Raw genomic sequence first — 18806 nt, 5'->3', positions numbered from 1 at the left:
CCTCACAGACTTGTTGCCTGGCCTAATATTTAAACAACTCGACTAGAATTTCAAACGAAAGGTCCGACGCTTAGTTTTAGTTACCGCCAAGTCTGAATATTCCACCTCTAATTTTATTAGCGTTAACAAGAATTCAGCATCCCATCATTACACCATAAGCGCAGAATGAAATGAGAAGCCAATCGAATTAAATTGGCTAACTATAATCGGAGAATCAGCTAATATCTTTAAAACCCGGTATTTTAATCCATTTGATTTCTCCGATTATGATTTATTTTCCACCATATGCGACGGAATAGCGCCTAGTATTATCTTATTCAAGCCATACGATTAGTAGTTCACGAAGAGCAAAACAAAATATACAATGAAGAGTGTCACTCGACAAAAGGGCACTTATAAGAAGTTGTTTTAACACTTTATTTGGGAGTTTATTTCAATATATATATTTCCGTATCAGTTCACTTCATGATTACATCAATAACTACTATTTTCATGACATGCTAAAGAAAGTGTTGGGATGCATATTCCGGGATTCTCGCACATAATATGTACGATTGAAAATTCCCTAATGAAGAAGAGATGCCACTTACCTTTTTTTGGAAGTCCTCTTCCATACCTTGTACGTGGCCGACGGCTGTTTTTAACGCTACGAAGTTGCACTCCATTGGTCGTACTTGTTTGACTGGCAACAGTTCCTGGTTCTTTATTTACAATTAACTTCGAAGGCCTTTTAGCCTTCTTTTTAATTCTTTCATCAGTCAATAATTTTTTAGGCACTATCGGACTAGAGTCAGTAGCATTTTCAAATTCTCCAATTTCGGCATTCTCCACGTGAGCGTCATCCAGTAATTCCATCGTAGTAGACATGCTTATTCGATTATTAAAAGCCCAATAACCACTTCAATTGTTTATAATACTACAATATACTACTTATGGAAAAAATAAATGAAAATGAACCCACGTAAAGATAAAAAAAAATAAAAATACGGATTAAACAAAATAATGTACAGTAAAATAAAAATGAATAACAATATGGTGATATTACAGTAGGCACATCCCACCGAAACCTCTTATGTTCGTTACCACATAATAAAAAATAATGTAGTTAACACTGAATTAATACAATTTGTAGCATATACAAATTGAACACTCTTATCGAAATTCACAACTAACTCTTATCACATACTTTCCGTTAAATAACATTAAGCCTCATGGCTGATTTTAAGACTCGTAAACAGGTAGAGTACCAGAAAAGGAGGAACGAAAACGGACTTCATATTTTCAGCTCGACAGCATTATTAATTAATTCAGAAGTCTATTAAAAAAATATTTAATTTATTTTAATGTTTCTAAATATTATTGATAATTATAATCCATCATAAAATGATAATTAAAATAATTTTAGCACATTTCTATTTTTTTTTAATGCAGCACATCAGTCTCACGTGATTTATTAACCCAATCCGGATTGGTTGAACAGTTACCGATTGTTTACAAACACGGTGGTGTGATTCTTGGGCGTTGCCTTGGTGAAAAATGCACCTAAAGTCACAGTGTAGCATTTCATACCTTAAACAGTGATAATCAGTTTTACAGTAAAGCTGCTAGTGAATACTTTTACATCAAGTTATTTAACTGCAATGTTTTGCGATTATATTAATATTTGGTAATCACTTTGTGAGAACTGACAATAACTCACCGCGGGAGTTGCCAGCCTGATTTTATGTGCAAGTAAATGCAGGTGGGATATCAGGTTGATATCAGAAAGAAGCAATTTCTTAAGATGAAAATGAAATTGGGGTTAACTGTAATAATTTTTGTCATTAACTTCATTAATTTACCCTGATGAAATGCATAATTATTAAAAATACTTCATAAAAAGAACACTTCATGTGCTGATGCTTCAAGGGCAGCAAAACTATTTTTAGCATGTTTTTTTAAACAAAGAATAACACTTTGTGGTCTTTCTTCTTTTTATTTTTTGCGTCGTATAAATAGAACTGTGAACATCTGTTTTAAAAAATATGTTCTTGTTTATGTTTATACTCAGGGGCGCACTAGGTCAAAAGAGTTTGCAATTAATTATTTTAATAATAAATACGATCACCTACTGTGTATAACAGCCTCAAAGCGCCTGTGTATGGTGCACAGACACTTGATCACTCGACTACATCACATTACGACTTAAAACATTCGTGAATGGCCTAACGTTTTTTTTTTTTTTTTTTGGGGATGGGAAAAGAGAGTTCATATAAATATAAATCTGCATAATTAAGTTTCCCTAGCATCGAATTTTATTTGCTTCTCTTAATATACATTAATATACAGGGGTGGACATAGTGCATAGTATTAGGGTCAGGCGCCACCTGTGGTTTCCCACATCTGCGCCATATGTTCGCTGTGAAGGAATACAGTACTACTGTAAATGCCAGAAAAGTGTTGTGTGTTGTATATGATATATTGCGTTAGGTTCTGTTGTGTGTCCTGGCATTTGGCCGCAGGGCCCCTAGTGGGACTCCACGTTGCCCGCACACACCACTAGGAGGTAGCCGGTCTGCCCATTATTCTCTGGCTTGTCTCCGCCAGGGTCGCCAGAGCTTCCTGGACGGAGACAAAAAAAAAAAAAAAAAGGTAGAGTCGGGGAAGTACAGAGTGTACGCAAGAAGAAGGACGATAAATAAGACAGCAAGAGAGCCGTGTGCAAGTTGACACTGAGGAATGAAGTGGTCCATACGCCAGTTGATCCTATCCAGGTTAAGATCGGTTGGCCAGTTAGGTTAGGATCAGATGTTTGGGTTGTTCCTATTTTGTGTTGGCAATAGGGTGCTCCGTCTTGTGAAGAGGGCTTGTGCAAACTTAGTAAACTCATAGTAGTAGTTTTCTTCTGTGATGAATAAGTGTTCATTTCCTTGAGGGTTATCTTGTATACGAGTAAACAGGATGCTGCGGAGGTCCTCATAGTGTTGACAGGTATATACTAGATGATTCCAGTCTTCTATTTCACCACATGCACAGTACGGGTTGTCAATGATTCCCATGGATGTTAATTTATGGTTTATTGATCGTGTGTCCAGTAATGAGGTAGGTGGACAGGGGTGGACAGAGGGGGAAATCTATCTTAAAAAAAAACACTCAAAAACCTGGCCCCGTCAGCCCCCTTATCTGGATACGGTACTGCACCGAGTAGCCATTTTCTTATGTGCATCTACCCATTGCATTAAACATTCTTATAAAAAAAGAGTTGACTGATACGTAGTCATGTTATATGTGGGCAAGTCAGTGTGATGCAAGAAAGCAAGCGTATGAGCTTACGTAGCATCAGCCAAAAAAAAAAAAAAGTATGAGCAACTAAAGAGTTACGTGATTTTGAGGTGGCAGAGTAATCCGGTCAGATGCACCGGTATGAGTATGTTGATAGAGTTTTCACGCTGCTGTCTCTGATGTTTCCAGATTGGTCCAATAACCAAATAATATCAGCCAACGATTATACTGTGGTCGAAAACAGCTTGTTAATGCAAGAGCTTTTCGACTGTAGACTGTAGCCTTTCTCTTATCTTGTACACTTGTGCATGGTAACAGAAAGGCTACAGTTAATCGAATTACAACTTAGTACAACAGCGGTAACCAAAGAGGTATTTCGGATTGCACACCAAGTCATACCTTTTCACATATGGCAGATCGTAGCTGGCAAGCACGGTGTAATGATGTGGGACGTGATTTTGTGATGCAAGATGGGACCTTGATATCAGCAGATCAAGATTTGTATGCCACATCCGGAAGTTGTTTCCGTCCAGTCGCGTCCCTTAATGGCTGCAATCTCTCTCTCTCTCTCTCTCTCTCTCTCTCTCTCTCTCTCTCTCTCTCTCTCTCGATATTTGTGTGTCCATTTTTGTAGTATTAATAAAGCAAAAACAGGAAATAATTGGGTCCTCCCAGGTGTCAAGGCTTATTAGAAGTCATTTGTTACTGCATGGTAGGATTTTCATTGGCTTCATGTCGCATAAGTTCAATGAATTTCATTTAGTTACTTTGTGCTACAATTGTCAGGGATTTGGTCATACAACCAATGCATGTTATCGCACAGACCCTGTCTGCAGTCACTGTGCAGGTATAGGACACTCCTACACATTCTGTACTCATCAGTGAGAACAACCGATCTGTTCCAATTGGAAGGCAAAAAATCGAGCTGCAAATCATTCTGTAAGGAGTAAACAGTGTCCAGAATACTTGAATGCACTGAAGTTGGTCAAAGAAAGAGCACGGCAATTTGATAACATTAATGGCAGATATCGATAATCACTTAATTCTTAATCAGTACAATGCGAAATCGAATGGTAACCTACGTATACTACAGATTAATGCTCAGAGGTCAAAATCGTTGGCTGATGAAGTTAGACTAGTGTGCAGCAGAGAGAATATTGATAGAGCCTGCATACAGGAACCATACTTAGTGAAAGGTCGGTCTACAGGATATCCACTTTCAGCTCATGTACTCTGTGCAGATGAACCAGACTTAAGAGCTGCAATTGTAGTGTTTAATAAGGACATAGTTATTACTGTTATAAATTCGTTGTGCTCTTCACAGATGGTGTGCATAGAGGTAAAGTCAGATCTTACATCATTCTATCTATGTTGTATGTATTGTCATCACTCAACAGATATTAATTTCTACATCAGGTACATGGAACTGGTTCAAAATCGTTTGAGCAGTAATATTTGCGATGGATTCTAACGCAAGATCAGCATCCTGGTTTAATAGAATTACAAATGATCGTGGTCGTCAACTAGATGAATTCCTGGCTTGTTGTGCATTGTTCATACAAAATCTACCAAGTTCAGATAGTACTTTCTTCACTGTTAATGGAGAGTCAAATATTGACTTGACAATCTGTAACGTAAGGGCAGCTGGTATCGTGGACGATTGGCGATTAAGAGCCGACTGGGTCTACTCTGATCATCGGGCCATTGTATTTTCTGTCAGGAACATAACAAAACTAGCTCCGTCTCAGGAACCGTTACGACGATTTGCTATCGAAAATGCAAAGTGGGATAGGTTTGACGAATATATTCATGTCCGACTTGGGAATCTGGGTATTTGTGCATTCAGTCGGATGTCTGGAGAGAATGCAGTGGCGTAACTTCAGCGCTCTCTCTTTGAGGCTTCCAGCACATCTATGAAGCAAAAGAACTGTAATAGGATTCCAGTTAAATGGTGGTCTGGTGAGTTAAGCCAACTTCGAAAGCAGGTTCATAAAGCATGGAAAAGGTACTAAAGAAGTAAGCATAACAATGGGGAGGAGGAAGTTAATGTACTTAAAGTAGATTATCAGAGGATACGAAGTGCATACGTGCGTATGATATCTAAATCAAAATTAATCGCCTGGAGAACGTTGGTTAGAACAGTGGGCAACGAGAACCCATGGGAAATTGTATATAAGCTATGTACTGGCAAGACTAAAATATATAATGGAGACACAGCATACTCTATTGGAGGTGTTGACCAGGAAAGTACGAGTTGGAGAGAAAGTATGTCTGCGATTTTGGATCATCTGATTGGAGATACTATCTCTGAGCAAGACGATGAGGAACAGATGTTGATGAAAAGGCTTAACCATGCTTACTCTGGGGTACATGCCGAGAATCCCTTTAGCATGATTGAACTCTGTGATGAAGTACAATGCATAAGGAACAATAAATGCCCAGGGATGGACCTCATTGAAGGAGAGGTCATTAAACGGGTTCATCGACTGATACCAGGGATCCTTCTTGAAGCTTTTAATAGCTGCCTGCGTGACAGCGCCTTACCATCACCATGGAAAGATGCCCTATTAAAGCTGATACTGAAGGGACCATCTATGCCAAAGAATGATCCACAATCATATAAACCTATTGCCATCCTCCCTGGATTAGGAAAGGTGTTTGAAAGGATGCTGGCGAGACGGATTACTGACTATACTGAAAAAAACTTAGGCTGGTCTGGCAGACAATATGGTTTTACTCCAGGTCTTGGAACAGGAGATGCACTTTGGCCATTGTGAAACTATATATTAGGCTCGAACAGTAAGTATGTCCTTGGAATCTTTATTGACTTTGATGGAGCTTTTGACTCCATTCAATGGAGCAGCGTTCTTATGATGTTGAGACTTGCAGGCTGTTCAACTAAGATCTTTAGGGTGGTAAAGGACTACTTCACGCACCGTACAGTGACTGTTAAGTACGTACAGTCGTCGTTTGATTCTATTAAATAAGAGGTGACCAGGGAATGCCCACAAGGATCGGTTTTTGGACCACTAATGTGGAACCTAGTTTTGGAGGACTGGTTGCATAGGGACTTTCAGCATACAGAGATGGTGGCGTATGCCGACGATCTTGTGTTGCTTATTGAAGGAAATACACAGATGCAACTAGAAACCAGGTCACACCATGGGATGATTACTCGAATCACTAGAGTTGGCTGGTGAATAAAAGGTAAGGCACTGAACTTAATAACTGGTGTAGGTTACATAAACTGACTGTATCAGGAAAAAACAAGGACAATGGTCTTCAAGGATCAGTTTTCGAGTAGAAGACTGGTTGTTAGAATGAATGGGTCGAGCCTAAAATCGGCAAGGCAATTAAAATATCTAGGCATTATGTTTGATGGATCTTTGACTTTCAACTAACATGTTACTTATCTATCAGAAAAGGTGAGGAAATTTATTGGGATGATTACTCGAATCACTAGAGTTGGCTGGGGAATAAAAGGTAAGGCACTGAACTTGCGATATGAATGTGTATTTATCCCCATGGTACGGTATGGTGCACCAATTTGGTTTGAACGTGTAAGTGGAAAAGTATTTACTAGAAAGCTCAGTTCCATTCAAAGGGTAATGCTCCTTAGGATGTGCATGGCATACAGAACTGTGTCGACCCGAGCTTTGCAGATTGTGACTGGAAAATTGCCTGTTGATCTGCATTTATTGTATTGTGCATTGGCTTACTTCATCCGCGGTGGCATTCCCTGTTCTTTTCTGAATATACAGGTGGACATTTTGGCAGATCCCAGGAAGGAAAGGACAAGAATCTGGGATGCTTTGGTAAAAGTCTGGCAAGAGCGTTGGAGTGTTTGTGATAGAGGGCAGATTACACAAATTTTTTTCCCAGATTTAAGAAATGCAGCCTCGATAAAATTCAAATGGTTTGCCCCAAACTTACAAGCTATATTCTTATTAACTGGTCATGGTTCGATTAATGCAAAGTTGCATGATTTAGGAATTAGCATTAGCATTAGCAGAGGCATATGATGCAAGAAAGTAAGCTTATGCAGCATCAGCCAAAAAAAAAAAAAAAAAAAAACTTCCACTTCACCCCTCCGTTCGTTCGAAATACCTGTCTAGCTGAGCCTTAAACTTATTTAGGCTATCAACTTCCACAACAAGCGATGGAAGTCTGTTTCACCAACCAGCTACCTGCTGGCTAAAGGCAAATTTCCGCACATCTATCCTACATCTGTCTTTCCTCAATTTGAATTTATGCCCTCTCAGGTGATTATTCTGAGCAAGAGGCAGAATCCCATCAGTATTGAATGCTCAAACCATTCAAGACTTTATACACCTCTATCAGATCACCTCGCCGGTGCCTAGTCTCCAGACTGTAATTTGCAAAAATTAAGCCTTTCTTCCTAATAGCAACCCTTTGTTCCATTCACTAATCTTGTTGCCCTTCTCTGTACTCGTTCCAGCAGCTCTACATCCTTCTTGAAATGAGGCCTCCAGACCTGTATACAGTACCCAAGGTGTGGCCTGACCATTGCCTTATATAAGGGAATAATCACCTCCTTATCCCTGTTAGAAAAATTCCTGTATATCATTGATAAGACCCCATGAGCTACTCTTGCAGCCCGTCTGCACAGCTCAGAGAACTTCATATCTGCCTGCACAATTACCCCCAGGTCCTTTTCATTCTCTACCACTGTCAGTGTAGTACCACAGAGTTGATACGTTGCTCTGGGGTTGCTGTTTCCCATATGTAGTACTTTACATTTGTCAATGTTAAACTTCATTTGCCACCTCTCAGCCCATCTGCTCAACCTTTCCAGATCCTGTTGCAGCAGCATAGCGTTAGTAATGTCCTTAACAACCCTGCCAACCTTTGTAGAGTTTGCAAACTTCGACATTAAGCTTGATATACCCTCATCAATATCATTTATGAACACAGAAAACAATAATGGACCCAACACTGAGCCCTGAGGGACTCCACTAATAACATTAGTCCACGATGAGCAGTGTCCATTGATTACCACTCTCTGTCTTCTCCCCCTCAGCCACCCCATTATCCACAGCAGCAATTTGCCTCCAATGCCACACTGCTCCAATTTGTGCAGCAGTCTTCCATGTGCAACAGTATCAAAAGCCTTTCTAAGATCCAAGTATATAATATCAAAGTTATTCTCTGCATCCAGTTTTTTTGTGACTGCATCACAGTATCCAATCAAATTGGTCAGGCAAGACTTCCCCTTAACAAAACCATGCTGTGTTCAAGCTATAATTGAAGTCTTGTCTAGATGATCCTGCAGTGCTTCTTTAACCAGTGCCTCCATTAATTTTCCTGGAACAGAAGTTAAACTCACTGGTCTATAATTACTTGTGCCTATAATTAATGAAAGATCTAGTTGCCATTGTGGCGAAAGAGAATCATGGGAACATATTATGTACAACTGTGAGGAGTACTGCGATCCTCGAATTGAATTGGTATCTCGGGTCAGTAATCTAAATCTTATTGCAGAAGGCTGCGAGACAGTTCTAGTTGATAAACAGGAGAACTTCTTGGCTTTCCAAGCCTTTACAACTGCAATATTTCTTAGGCGGAAGACTCTTCTGCATCTGGAAGCCTTGGATTTGTAATGCGGTATGGTGTATGCCGAATTACCTTGAATTCTGTGAAATCGGAGGGTTGAGACTGCTATATCCGCTGCAACTCGAGCTTCTTGTGCTCAATTACCTAAAGTTCTGTGAAATCGTGGAGGCTTGAGTCTGTTATATCCACTGCAACTCCAGCTCCTTGTGCTGGAATTTCTGCTCTCGGCAGAACCTAACGCTGGACCTTCTCTTCTCGGCAGCTCCTAACGCTGCCAGCTTTCCAACAGACTGTGAACAGATACAGATCTTTCCAATGAAGTTTGGACTTTGTCTGAAAATTTAATTATATGTAAATTTTATTTTTTATGTAATTTGATTATTTTTCGATTTGTTCATATCAATCTTTTTTGGTCATGGCAGGTTTTTTTTCCCTCCCTGTACTTGGGCAAACAGGAGAGGGAGTATATAAGAGTACTACTAAATTATGTGTAACTGACAGCGGGGTGCCATTGGTTGGCTGGGACCGCTTTAAGTAATAAATATCAATATCAATCTCTCATTTGCGTGGTAGCACAGTGGTATCGTCACCATCCTCCCCACACCGGGTGCAAAAGGCCCGGATTCGAATCTCATCGATGATGCAAGGAACTTTGATGGTCTTTTTTCACTCAGCGGCAGAGTTAGTCCATCTCAGGCGTAGATATCAAAGTTTTTTTTCCCCCAGAAACTGGGGTTCAAAACAGACAAATCGACCATAGAATACACTCAATTGACAGACATAAGACACAGCACGGCAGATGAATTTAATTATTCGGGTAGCCTAAAAATAATAGTTTGGTTTTCTCTCTCTCTCTCTCTCTCTCTCTCTCTCTCTCTCTCTCTCTCTTTCTCTCTCTCTTGAATTTGAATCTCTCCGAATGGGTTCTTCCAAAAGGATAATGGATATCTGAAATACCTCTTTGGTTTTGCCATGTCACAAGGCAAAAATTGTACATAACTGGTTACGGGAGTGTGAGTGAATTCATCCTACTGCTGTGGCCTCCCAATCATCAGTTCTCAATGCAATTGAGTGATGATTAGAATGAGGTGGAAAGAACTTTTTGGAGTAGAGATCTGCAACCAAAAATTGTTGAAAGCAATTGAGTCAAGATGGGCAAGCATTCTTGTGGTGCACTTTTGACAGTTCTCTGAGTATATGCAACAACAAATCTAGGTTCCACTAACGAAGAAAAGTGGATGCACTTGCTAAAATGGCTAAGAAGGGGTTGGATATGTATCCAACCCCTTCTTAAATGTACACAACCTTTGTAATTTTACAAGTCAAGGTGGTATTTTAAGAATTATGTGAAAACTATTTTATTTTCTGTTAAGTACCAAAGCAACTAAGGCTATGAGGCGTTAGTATAACGATTTTCTACAGTCACTACTGTAAGAATTCGTTGTCTGTGCGGGCAGCACGGTGGTTATAATCACCATTCTCCCTATGAAACAAGACCCGGATTCGAATCTTGTCAATGACGCGAGGAACTATTATAAGCTTCTTTCTCTCCGTGTCTGAATTAGTCGATCTCAAGCATGGACAACAGCACTCCCCCACCATAAACCCGAATTTTTCCTCCAGTAAAACAGACAAATCGACCAGAAGAAACATGAAATGTATGGACATAATGCACATGGGCAGATCAGTTAGTTTTCATGTGGCCCTAATATAGAACTTTATTTTATAGTAATTCCTTCAAGGCGCCAACTACATAACACCTTGTATCATCATGCCAGAGATTTGAACTATCTCAATCTCAAATAAATAGTAGTGCTTTCGTCGTATAGCTGACTGATATGATGCCATTCCAGTCGTACGCAATCATTAGCACCAGTTTCACTTTCCCTGATTCGCGTCTGAACAGCTTTAGATGAGTAGAACTTGGATAAAATCATTAAATGTATAATGTCCCGCATGAATTCTGTAAAATATGGAAATTGTTGTATTTTGTGCCAGTATACTAGTCTTGCTTCATAAACTTAGCTTGTCGCACCTGAAGCACTCATTTGCTTCTCCATGCAACAAAGCGACTTTCCCGATTACTTTCATTCAGAGGTGGAATTGGCTTTTTAGATATTTTAAAGATTTTCAAGATTTGGTGCTTCCCATTTTATAATTAGGAGTTACCCAAAAGCGCTGATTTTTTTTTTTTTTTTTTTTTGGAGTACCCTCCATTTTTCTATGCCAACATTTCATCGTGTCTGTAATAGTCAGAGCTACTGGCAGAGGTGAATTAACGATAAGGCAGCATAAAGGGTAGTCTTCAAAGGGCGACATGGTATCGTTTTCGACCTGATGTTAAAGGTCTTTAATATTAGGAAAACAACATACCATCCACCTGGAAATATCTTTGCGAGTAGAACAGTGATCATAATCACCGTCCTCCCTACACCCTGCGGAAATGGGTCAGGTTTGAATCCCGTCAATGATGAGAGGAACTTTTATGGGCTTTTTTTCACACCTTGGTTGAGTTAGTCAGTCTCTGGAGAGGACAAAAAAGGTTTTTTCCCGGAAATTCTGGTTTTTCGTCCAGCAAAACAGGCAAACCGACCAGAAAATACACCCATTTACAGACACATTACCAACAAGTAGATGTGGTAATTCTCAAGTCACCCTAATATGACAATCATGAACTTGGAATGTTCTCGTGGATTATAACCGTTGTGCTGATAGCACAACGGTTATAATCCGTCCTCCCCATACAAGATGAAAAACCCGAGTTTGAATCCATCAATGACGGTAGACACGTTTACGGGGTTTTTTCACTCTATCGCTGAGTTATTCGATCTTAGGAGAGGATAGCATGGTTTTCTTCTCCAGGAAAGAAACGCAGGCTTTCGTCCAGTAAAATAGGCAAACCGACTAGGAATACGTGCAATTTATGGACATATTACACATGGTGGATGAGGTTGTTCTTTTCAAATAACCGTAATATGACATTTTTGTGCCAATCTAAAATATGAAACGAGGAACTTTCATGGGCTTTTTTCACTCTGTGGCTGAGTAGGTCGGTCTCAGTCATTCACTTAGAAGGACAGATGGCTTCAACCACCCAGGAAATTCGTGTTTTTTTCGTCCAGCAAAACAAACAAGCCAACAAGAGAATACGCGTAATTTGTGGATATATGGGTGGATGAGATTGTTTTCAGGAAACCCTAACATGACAATATACAGTGTCATGTTAGGGTTTACACCTGGGATAAATAGACACCAATCAATGTTTTTGAACATTGGCCAGCGCATAATATGCACGTGCAAAGCGTGCAGTGGCGCCATCATGCACATTCCTCGGAGACAACCGAAGGATTCAAGTTACTGCATAATAGTGAAACAGTTTGTCCTATAAGTAGTCGTGAGTGTAATCGATGATTAGTAATTGAAAAATTGTAATAATCGAAATATTCGTAGGTTTAGATGGGTGTTAAGCGACAAAATGAGTAAGATTGGGTGGCGTCAATATATTTTGCCTGTAACTGCCTACATTATTCGGTCGGATTGCTATTTGTTGGATAAATAACCGGGTTTCTGGAATAAAAACGATGCAACCTTAGCCTGAGACTGATAACTGAGCAATGTTGTGAAAAAGTCCATAAAAATTGCAGGTATCATTGGGAATTCGAACCCTCGCCTCTTCCATCTGGTGTAGAAAACGATTGGGATCGAATTTCACTGCGCTACCAACGAGGGCAATAATGGTGTGTGCGTGACATCACCATTAATGGTTACACATTCCTCTGTCTCTTGAGCGCGACATTCACTCTTGAACAACATTGGGATGAAATTTTATAGCGAACACAGGACCCAGAGCTTACTGCACCTTATTCGGAGTGCGATTGATTATTATTTTTTTTTTTCGCGCGATAATAACGATATCACGCAAAAAAAGAAATCGCCTATGCTGTTCAGTTGTCTGATGAATGTCTGGAAAGTTAAGATATCCAAAGAATGAACTAACCATTCCTACTGAGGGCAGATTTTAGTTCTTGTAGGATATTGGGTTCCCACCAGGTCCTCACCAGGTCCAAGAAACTTACAAGAGATCATTAGGCCTCTAGAATAACTTGGTGGCATTTAAGGCTCATTGAGTTGTATAGCAAAGGAAGGGGGTAGTCACACCGCCCAATAATCCTTTATTTATGGTATGAAATTTTTGTGATTTTCTTTGTTAAATATTCATTCATGACAGCACGTTCATTGTGTTTTTTCAGATGTCTGCACAAAATTTTATTGAAATTTCGTAGATGGTGATGATGGAAGGGTTCTAAAACTGCGTAATTTCCTCAATTTTTGATTATGAGTGTACTTTTACATTAGGCCTTCTTATTACTTGATTATCAGTTGATGTTAGCAGACATTATTGTCAACATTTCAAGGACAACTAACATGTTTATTTGCCTGTGTGATATCAGTGAATAAAAGCCATGTGATAACACTACAGATCTCACTTAGGCGATATGGGGACAGCTGGATGTTGCATTTTACAACTCCTTGACTATGTTTTTCTTTCTCGGTACATTTTCCTTTCCCTTCCAGTATCGAATTCAAAAAGGTGCAGTAAGACTCTCTCTCTCTCTCTCTCTCTCTCTCTCTCTCTCTCTCTCTCTCTCTTTCTTTTCAGCCCCACCCCACACCAATTTAAATATTTCTTTTTTTCCTCCAAATACTGTATGTAAAAAAAAAAATCAACCTGCTAGAAAAACATTATTTGACGTCCCTTCAAACGGTTTAAAAATTCTCTTCTCACAAAAAATTTTGATCCGTCTTCGGCGAGATGTACGCATAACGGTACTCAGATGAAAATATCAAGCATGTATGCCAAAACAAAAAAAAAAAAAAATGCCCGTTGCACTAGTTGATCTCCTGTCTGCGTGGGTAGCACAGTGGTATCGTCACTGTGCTCCCCACAGCGGGTGGAAAAGGCCCGGGTTCTAATCCCCTTCGAACCCGGGCTTTTTTCACTCGGTGGCTGAATTAGTCGATCTCAGGCGTAGATAGCAATGTTTCCACCCCCCCTCCCTACACGAATCTGGAGTTTTTCGTCCGTCCAGCAAAACAGACAAATAGACCACAGAACACGCGCAATTAACAGACATATGACACAGCACTGCAGATGAATTTAATTATTCGGGTGGCCTAAAAATAATAGTTTGGTCTTTATTTTTCAGTTGATCTACTGGAATGAAATCACAATGAAGTGTGAAGTTCTCTGGTCGCAGTAACTGTAAAGAATACAAACAGAAATTTATTTATTATCTGAAGAGAGACCTCATACAATATTATCCATAATGGCCGGGGGAAGCTGGAAGAGTTACAATACAGCCTATGGCCCAATGCATGGAAAATAAGATGTTCGAAGTAGCGTCAAAACATTAAGGCACTGTATTTACGCCCAGATGGGGGATAATCGATCTCGCGGGTAGCATTGTACCCTCGTGTGCAAAATTTAAGGACCAGTCAGGTTTTCACCTGTAGCTTATCATAGGAGTGGCCTGGATATGGGAAAAGCACCAAAGGAATCTCATGAGGTACAGAAGTGATGAAGGAAACAACGAAAACAAAACAGTACAGAGGGACTTTATTCAAAAATGGCAACATAGCACTGGCTGCCATGATATAGACGCATCACTGCCAAAGATGGAACAAAGGGAAAAGGTGGTCCTCAGTATGGGGATATGGCCACCCCTAATGTCAATGCAGGCTTTGCACCGTCTGTCCATAATTAGAACAATGTTGTTGATAAGTTCTTGCGGTAACATCGTCCATTGCTCAGTCAGTGCCATTTTCAGCTGGTTAACATTTTCTGGTGGTAGTGGACGTGTCGCTAGGCGTCTCCCCAAAGTGTCCCATACGTGTTCGATGGGATTGAGATCAATGGAACGGGCAGGCCAATCGATACGAACAATGTCCTCACTTTCCCAAACATATCAACAGCTGCAGTGCGATGGGTTGTGGCGTTATCATCTATAAACACTAATCGGGGTCAATGGCACCTCGGAACAGACGCACATGGGGAAGGATTCCCTCAGTACAGTAGCGTGCATCGGTTACAGTATCGCCTTCCAGTATCTGGAGTTGTCTACGTCCATCCAAGATAACGCTTCCCAAGACGAGAACACCTCGCCCGCCATATCGATCCCTTTCAGTGATGTTTGCAGGGTGATACCGTTTGTCAACCGCTCGCCAGATTAACTAACATCCAGAATTTCTGCTGAGACTGAATCTACTCTCATCAGTAAAGAGTACCTTACCCCATTACGCTGCTGTCCAGTCCTTGTGTCCGATGCACCACTGTAAACGGTGTCTCCGATGGGCAGGTATTAAAGAACTGGTTGTCGGGCAAGCAGTCCATCTTTGTGGAGGCGCCTGTCCACAGTAAACCGCGATATCCTGCGTCCTGTGCTCCTGTGCAGCTAGTTTGCGATGGATCCCGCTGTCTGGTGTCAGTCCCTCTTGGCCTGTAGGAGTATATAGCGATCATCATTGGGCGTTGTTTTTCGTGGACGGCCACCACTGGTCCTTCGAACAGATGTACCTGTCATTCTGAAGGCCGACCACGCACGTGAGACGATGCTATTTGCAATACCGTACTCTGCAGCCACACTCCTCGCACTTCGACCTTCCTCGAGCTTCTCAATTACAGTATTCGACCCCGGGTCAAGTCATGCAGATGCTGTCTACTCGCCATTTCGTTGTCTGTAGCACTGTATGAAACCAATCGAACGTCTGTAACAATGTGCTCACCATTTGGAAATTTGCACATAACTTCTGAACTGTGGCTTTTATCTGTTTATTTGAACCCTCTCATCATGATTCAAATTTTTGCATATGTTCCAGCTTTCTACTGAACGGCCACAATTATGCAAATCGCCAGAGACTGTTTCGTTTGATTTTGTGATTATAACCTTTAGAAATAGTGTTGGTACTTGAGTTTCGCACACCAGTGTAGTTACAATCACTGCCCTCTGATGTCTCGCGGAAAAAAGCCCGAGTCCGAATTACACCAACAACGCGAAAAATTTCCTTGGGCGTTTTTCACAACGTAGTTGTTTCTCGGTCTCAGGAGAGGGCAGCATGGTTTTTCCTTCAGAAAATTCGTGTTTTTTTTTTTTTTTGATTATCAGTAGGGAAAACTGACCAAGAAATATACGCAATTACAGCGACAATATACTGATGCCTCATAGCTTTAGTTGATTTTGGAACATTGCGTGTGTGCCCTAAACAGTTTGTCTGTTTTCCTGAACAAAAAGTCCGAGTTTTTGGAGGTAAAATCTTGCTGCTGTCCCTGGAAACCCAAAATTTCGGCCGCATAGTGAAAAAAGTCCTACATGTTCCTCACCTCATTGACAGGATTAGAATCTAGGCTTTCAAGGATGCAAGGACACAAGGATGAGAAAACAATGCTACACCACAGAGCTCTAACAGACGACATAAAAATGTTATCAAACGCTAGGTAACAGTTGATTTCTGTATGTTTCCTATCACAAATTTCTGAGAGAGAGAAAGAGAGTATGTGTGTGTGTTAACGCATCAAGCTGAGAAATTTTATATAAATGCGACACTAACATAATTAATACGTTCTGTAGTGATTTTTATATAAGTTTAGGAAATTGGAAGCCTTCGGGTAAAGAAAAAAAGGAGAAAACTAAAATTAAACTATTAAACTATCATATTAGAGTCACCTGGAAAATTGCTTTCAACTACCCATGTGTACTGTGTCCGTAAATTGCTCATGATCTCTGGTCGATTTGCCTGAATTGCTGGACCAAAAACCCCCAGTTTGTCCGGAGGAAAGCGTAGTTCGGTCTCAAGCGTAGAAAGCATGGTATCTACGCCTGAGACAGACTAACTCAGCCACGGAGTGAAAAAAGCCCATAATTGAGAACTGGTCACCTGTCAGTCTATTGTCGGTGGCAAATTTTACATAGTATGCATCACTGACCTGCATTCTGTCCGCCCAATGCAACATTGTTCATATTGTGTAGCATGTTTGGGCAGCTCTGAAAAGAGTACAGAGAATCTGCAAATCACATGGTTCCGGATTTGGAGCCATGACAGCAAAAACTTTTTGAAGTTCAAAAAATAAAGGAAAGGTCACCAATTGAGAGAGTTAAAAACTAAGTGGCTATTTCATTTATGGCTTCCAATGTATCAAGCAGCTTTTGAGGCATCGTTATCTAAATAGTGGCCGCCAGCACAAGTGCGTGCCAAATATATGCAGGTCCAAAAATTAAATTTATCATGAATGAATCATTAAATATCATCACAACACAAAACTGATGTATGGCTTGTTGCATATAATAATTTATTTAGTTCCCCTTTATTTTAATCTTAATTAGCAGTATTAGAACAGTAAACTCTCCCTTTGACGAATTTCAATTTAGTGGACTTTGGAAATAACGGACAGCTACTAAACCAGGATTTTGGTCCGCAAGGCACTCAGTGAATTTATTGCTTCATTGTGCTGGCTATCAGTTACAATATCTTCGCAATAAAGCATAGTGCCAGAAAGCCAAGATTTTACTTACTGTCACTTTCTATGGGCCTACCGAGCATGTCAGATATCAAACCTGATACTCCTATTTCTGCTAAGGCCTGTTGTCCTATTCCGTTATTGTCCAACTTGGGTAAAACTCTTGAGTGACTTATTGCTGCCCGTCTACATTGTCTATTTACTGAACGCTCATTAAAGTCCTCTGACCAATTTGGTTTTCGTCCAGGCCGTGGAACTGAGGAGGTCTTGGTTGAACTTCGCTCCAGAGTAAACCAACTGCACTTTTAAACATGCTATGGCTATTTTCGTAGATTTCTCTAGAGCCTTTGACTCTCTTTGGTGGGACAGCTTCTTTGCTCGCCTCAAAGCTGCTCAATGCTCCTCACAACTCTACAACTTAACCGGCAACTACTTTCTCCACCCTTCTGTACAAGTGATTTCTGGAACTCAGCAACTTATTCGTTCTGTCTCTCGAGGATGCCAACAAGGTTCAGTACTTGGTCCACTCGTCTGGGATTTGCATCTAGATGAGTGACATCTCCGTTCAGCCCCCAATGCTTCTAAAATAGCATATTCCGATGATTTAACCCTTCTTGTCATTGGTAATTCTCGTGTTTCTTTGAAAAGTACTGCCAGTAGCATTATGAATGCTACTGGCAGTACTCTTGGTCCGTTATTAATAAACTTACCATTTCTCCTAAGCTTCTGTGGGGGTCGGTCTTTGTTTATTGGGGGGGGTGTGTGGGTATTATTGTTTTTCTTGGTTGCCCTACTTTTCTTTATATTTTAATTATTATAATTTATCCCCTTTTTTATATGTATATCCCCGTAGTCCAATCCTCCCACTTAGCATCTGACTTGTTTGTTCTCAGAAGATTACCTGACTCGTAGGGGACCTTAATTATTTTAAGTATTTCTCCACAGGATTGGCTGAGTTTCGGAATGACAGACTCCAACACATGAATGTAAAATAAAACAATGTTTATTAACATATCATACAGAAATTAGCAATAGTATTTGGTCAAACTATATTTGGCTGGTGACTTGTTAATTCATTAACCTTTATATGTGTAAATATCTTGTTCAAACTCAATTGTTTCATCATCTGATATCCTATTCTAATACACATTATTATTCATTATGACATGGTGTCTCTTCATGTTCTTTACAGGGACTTCAATAGGTCGTGTCATACACTTTACATAGATTCTTCCCACTCTTCTTATGAACAGTCTGTATAATAAACCAACAACTACCAGCCAATGAACTGGCTCCCAAAAACCTTCAGAGTTCGTGTCTCAATTTGTAAAAAAATTGCATTTATTCAATTAGACACCCTTTCTGCAATCAGGTCAACAGGAAATATTAATCAATTCAATTTAACATTACCCTTCTGAACAGTTAATCCTCTATACCTTTATAATATCACTTATTAATT

The 18806-nt window shown here is 40.1% G+C and overlaps 1 protein-coding gene across 1 annotated transcript in view; it reads right to left on the bottom strand.

Moving 5' to 3' along the window:
- The window catches only part of LOC150078264 (programmed cell death protein 4-like), a 129360-nt gene extending 128162 nt beyond the window's left edge, over positions 1-1198 (bottom strand). Inside the window, exon 1 of the mRNA XM_090385514.1 lies at positions 591-1198. Within this exon, the coding sequence (XP_090241640.1) occupies positions 591-867 (277 nt within the window). The 5' untranslated portion in view covers positions 868-1198. The remainder of the gene's footprint in view (positions 1-590) is intronic.
- Between the last annotated feature and the right edge of the window lie 17608 nt (positions 1199-18806).

The sequence above is a fragment of the Mastigoproctus giganteus genome, chromosome 11, assembly GCF_048544385.1.
Source record: "Mastigoproctus giganteus isolate SK-2022 chromosome 11, ASM4854438v1, whole genome shotgun sequence".
Lineage (NCBI taxonomy): Eukaryota > Metazoa > Arthropoda > Arachnida > Uropygi > Thelyphonidae > Mastigoproctus > Mastigoproctus giganteus.
The sequence above is the reverse complement of the archived record's forward strand: the minus strand, read 5'-3'. Positions and strand labels throughout refer to the sequence as shown.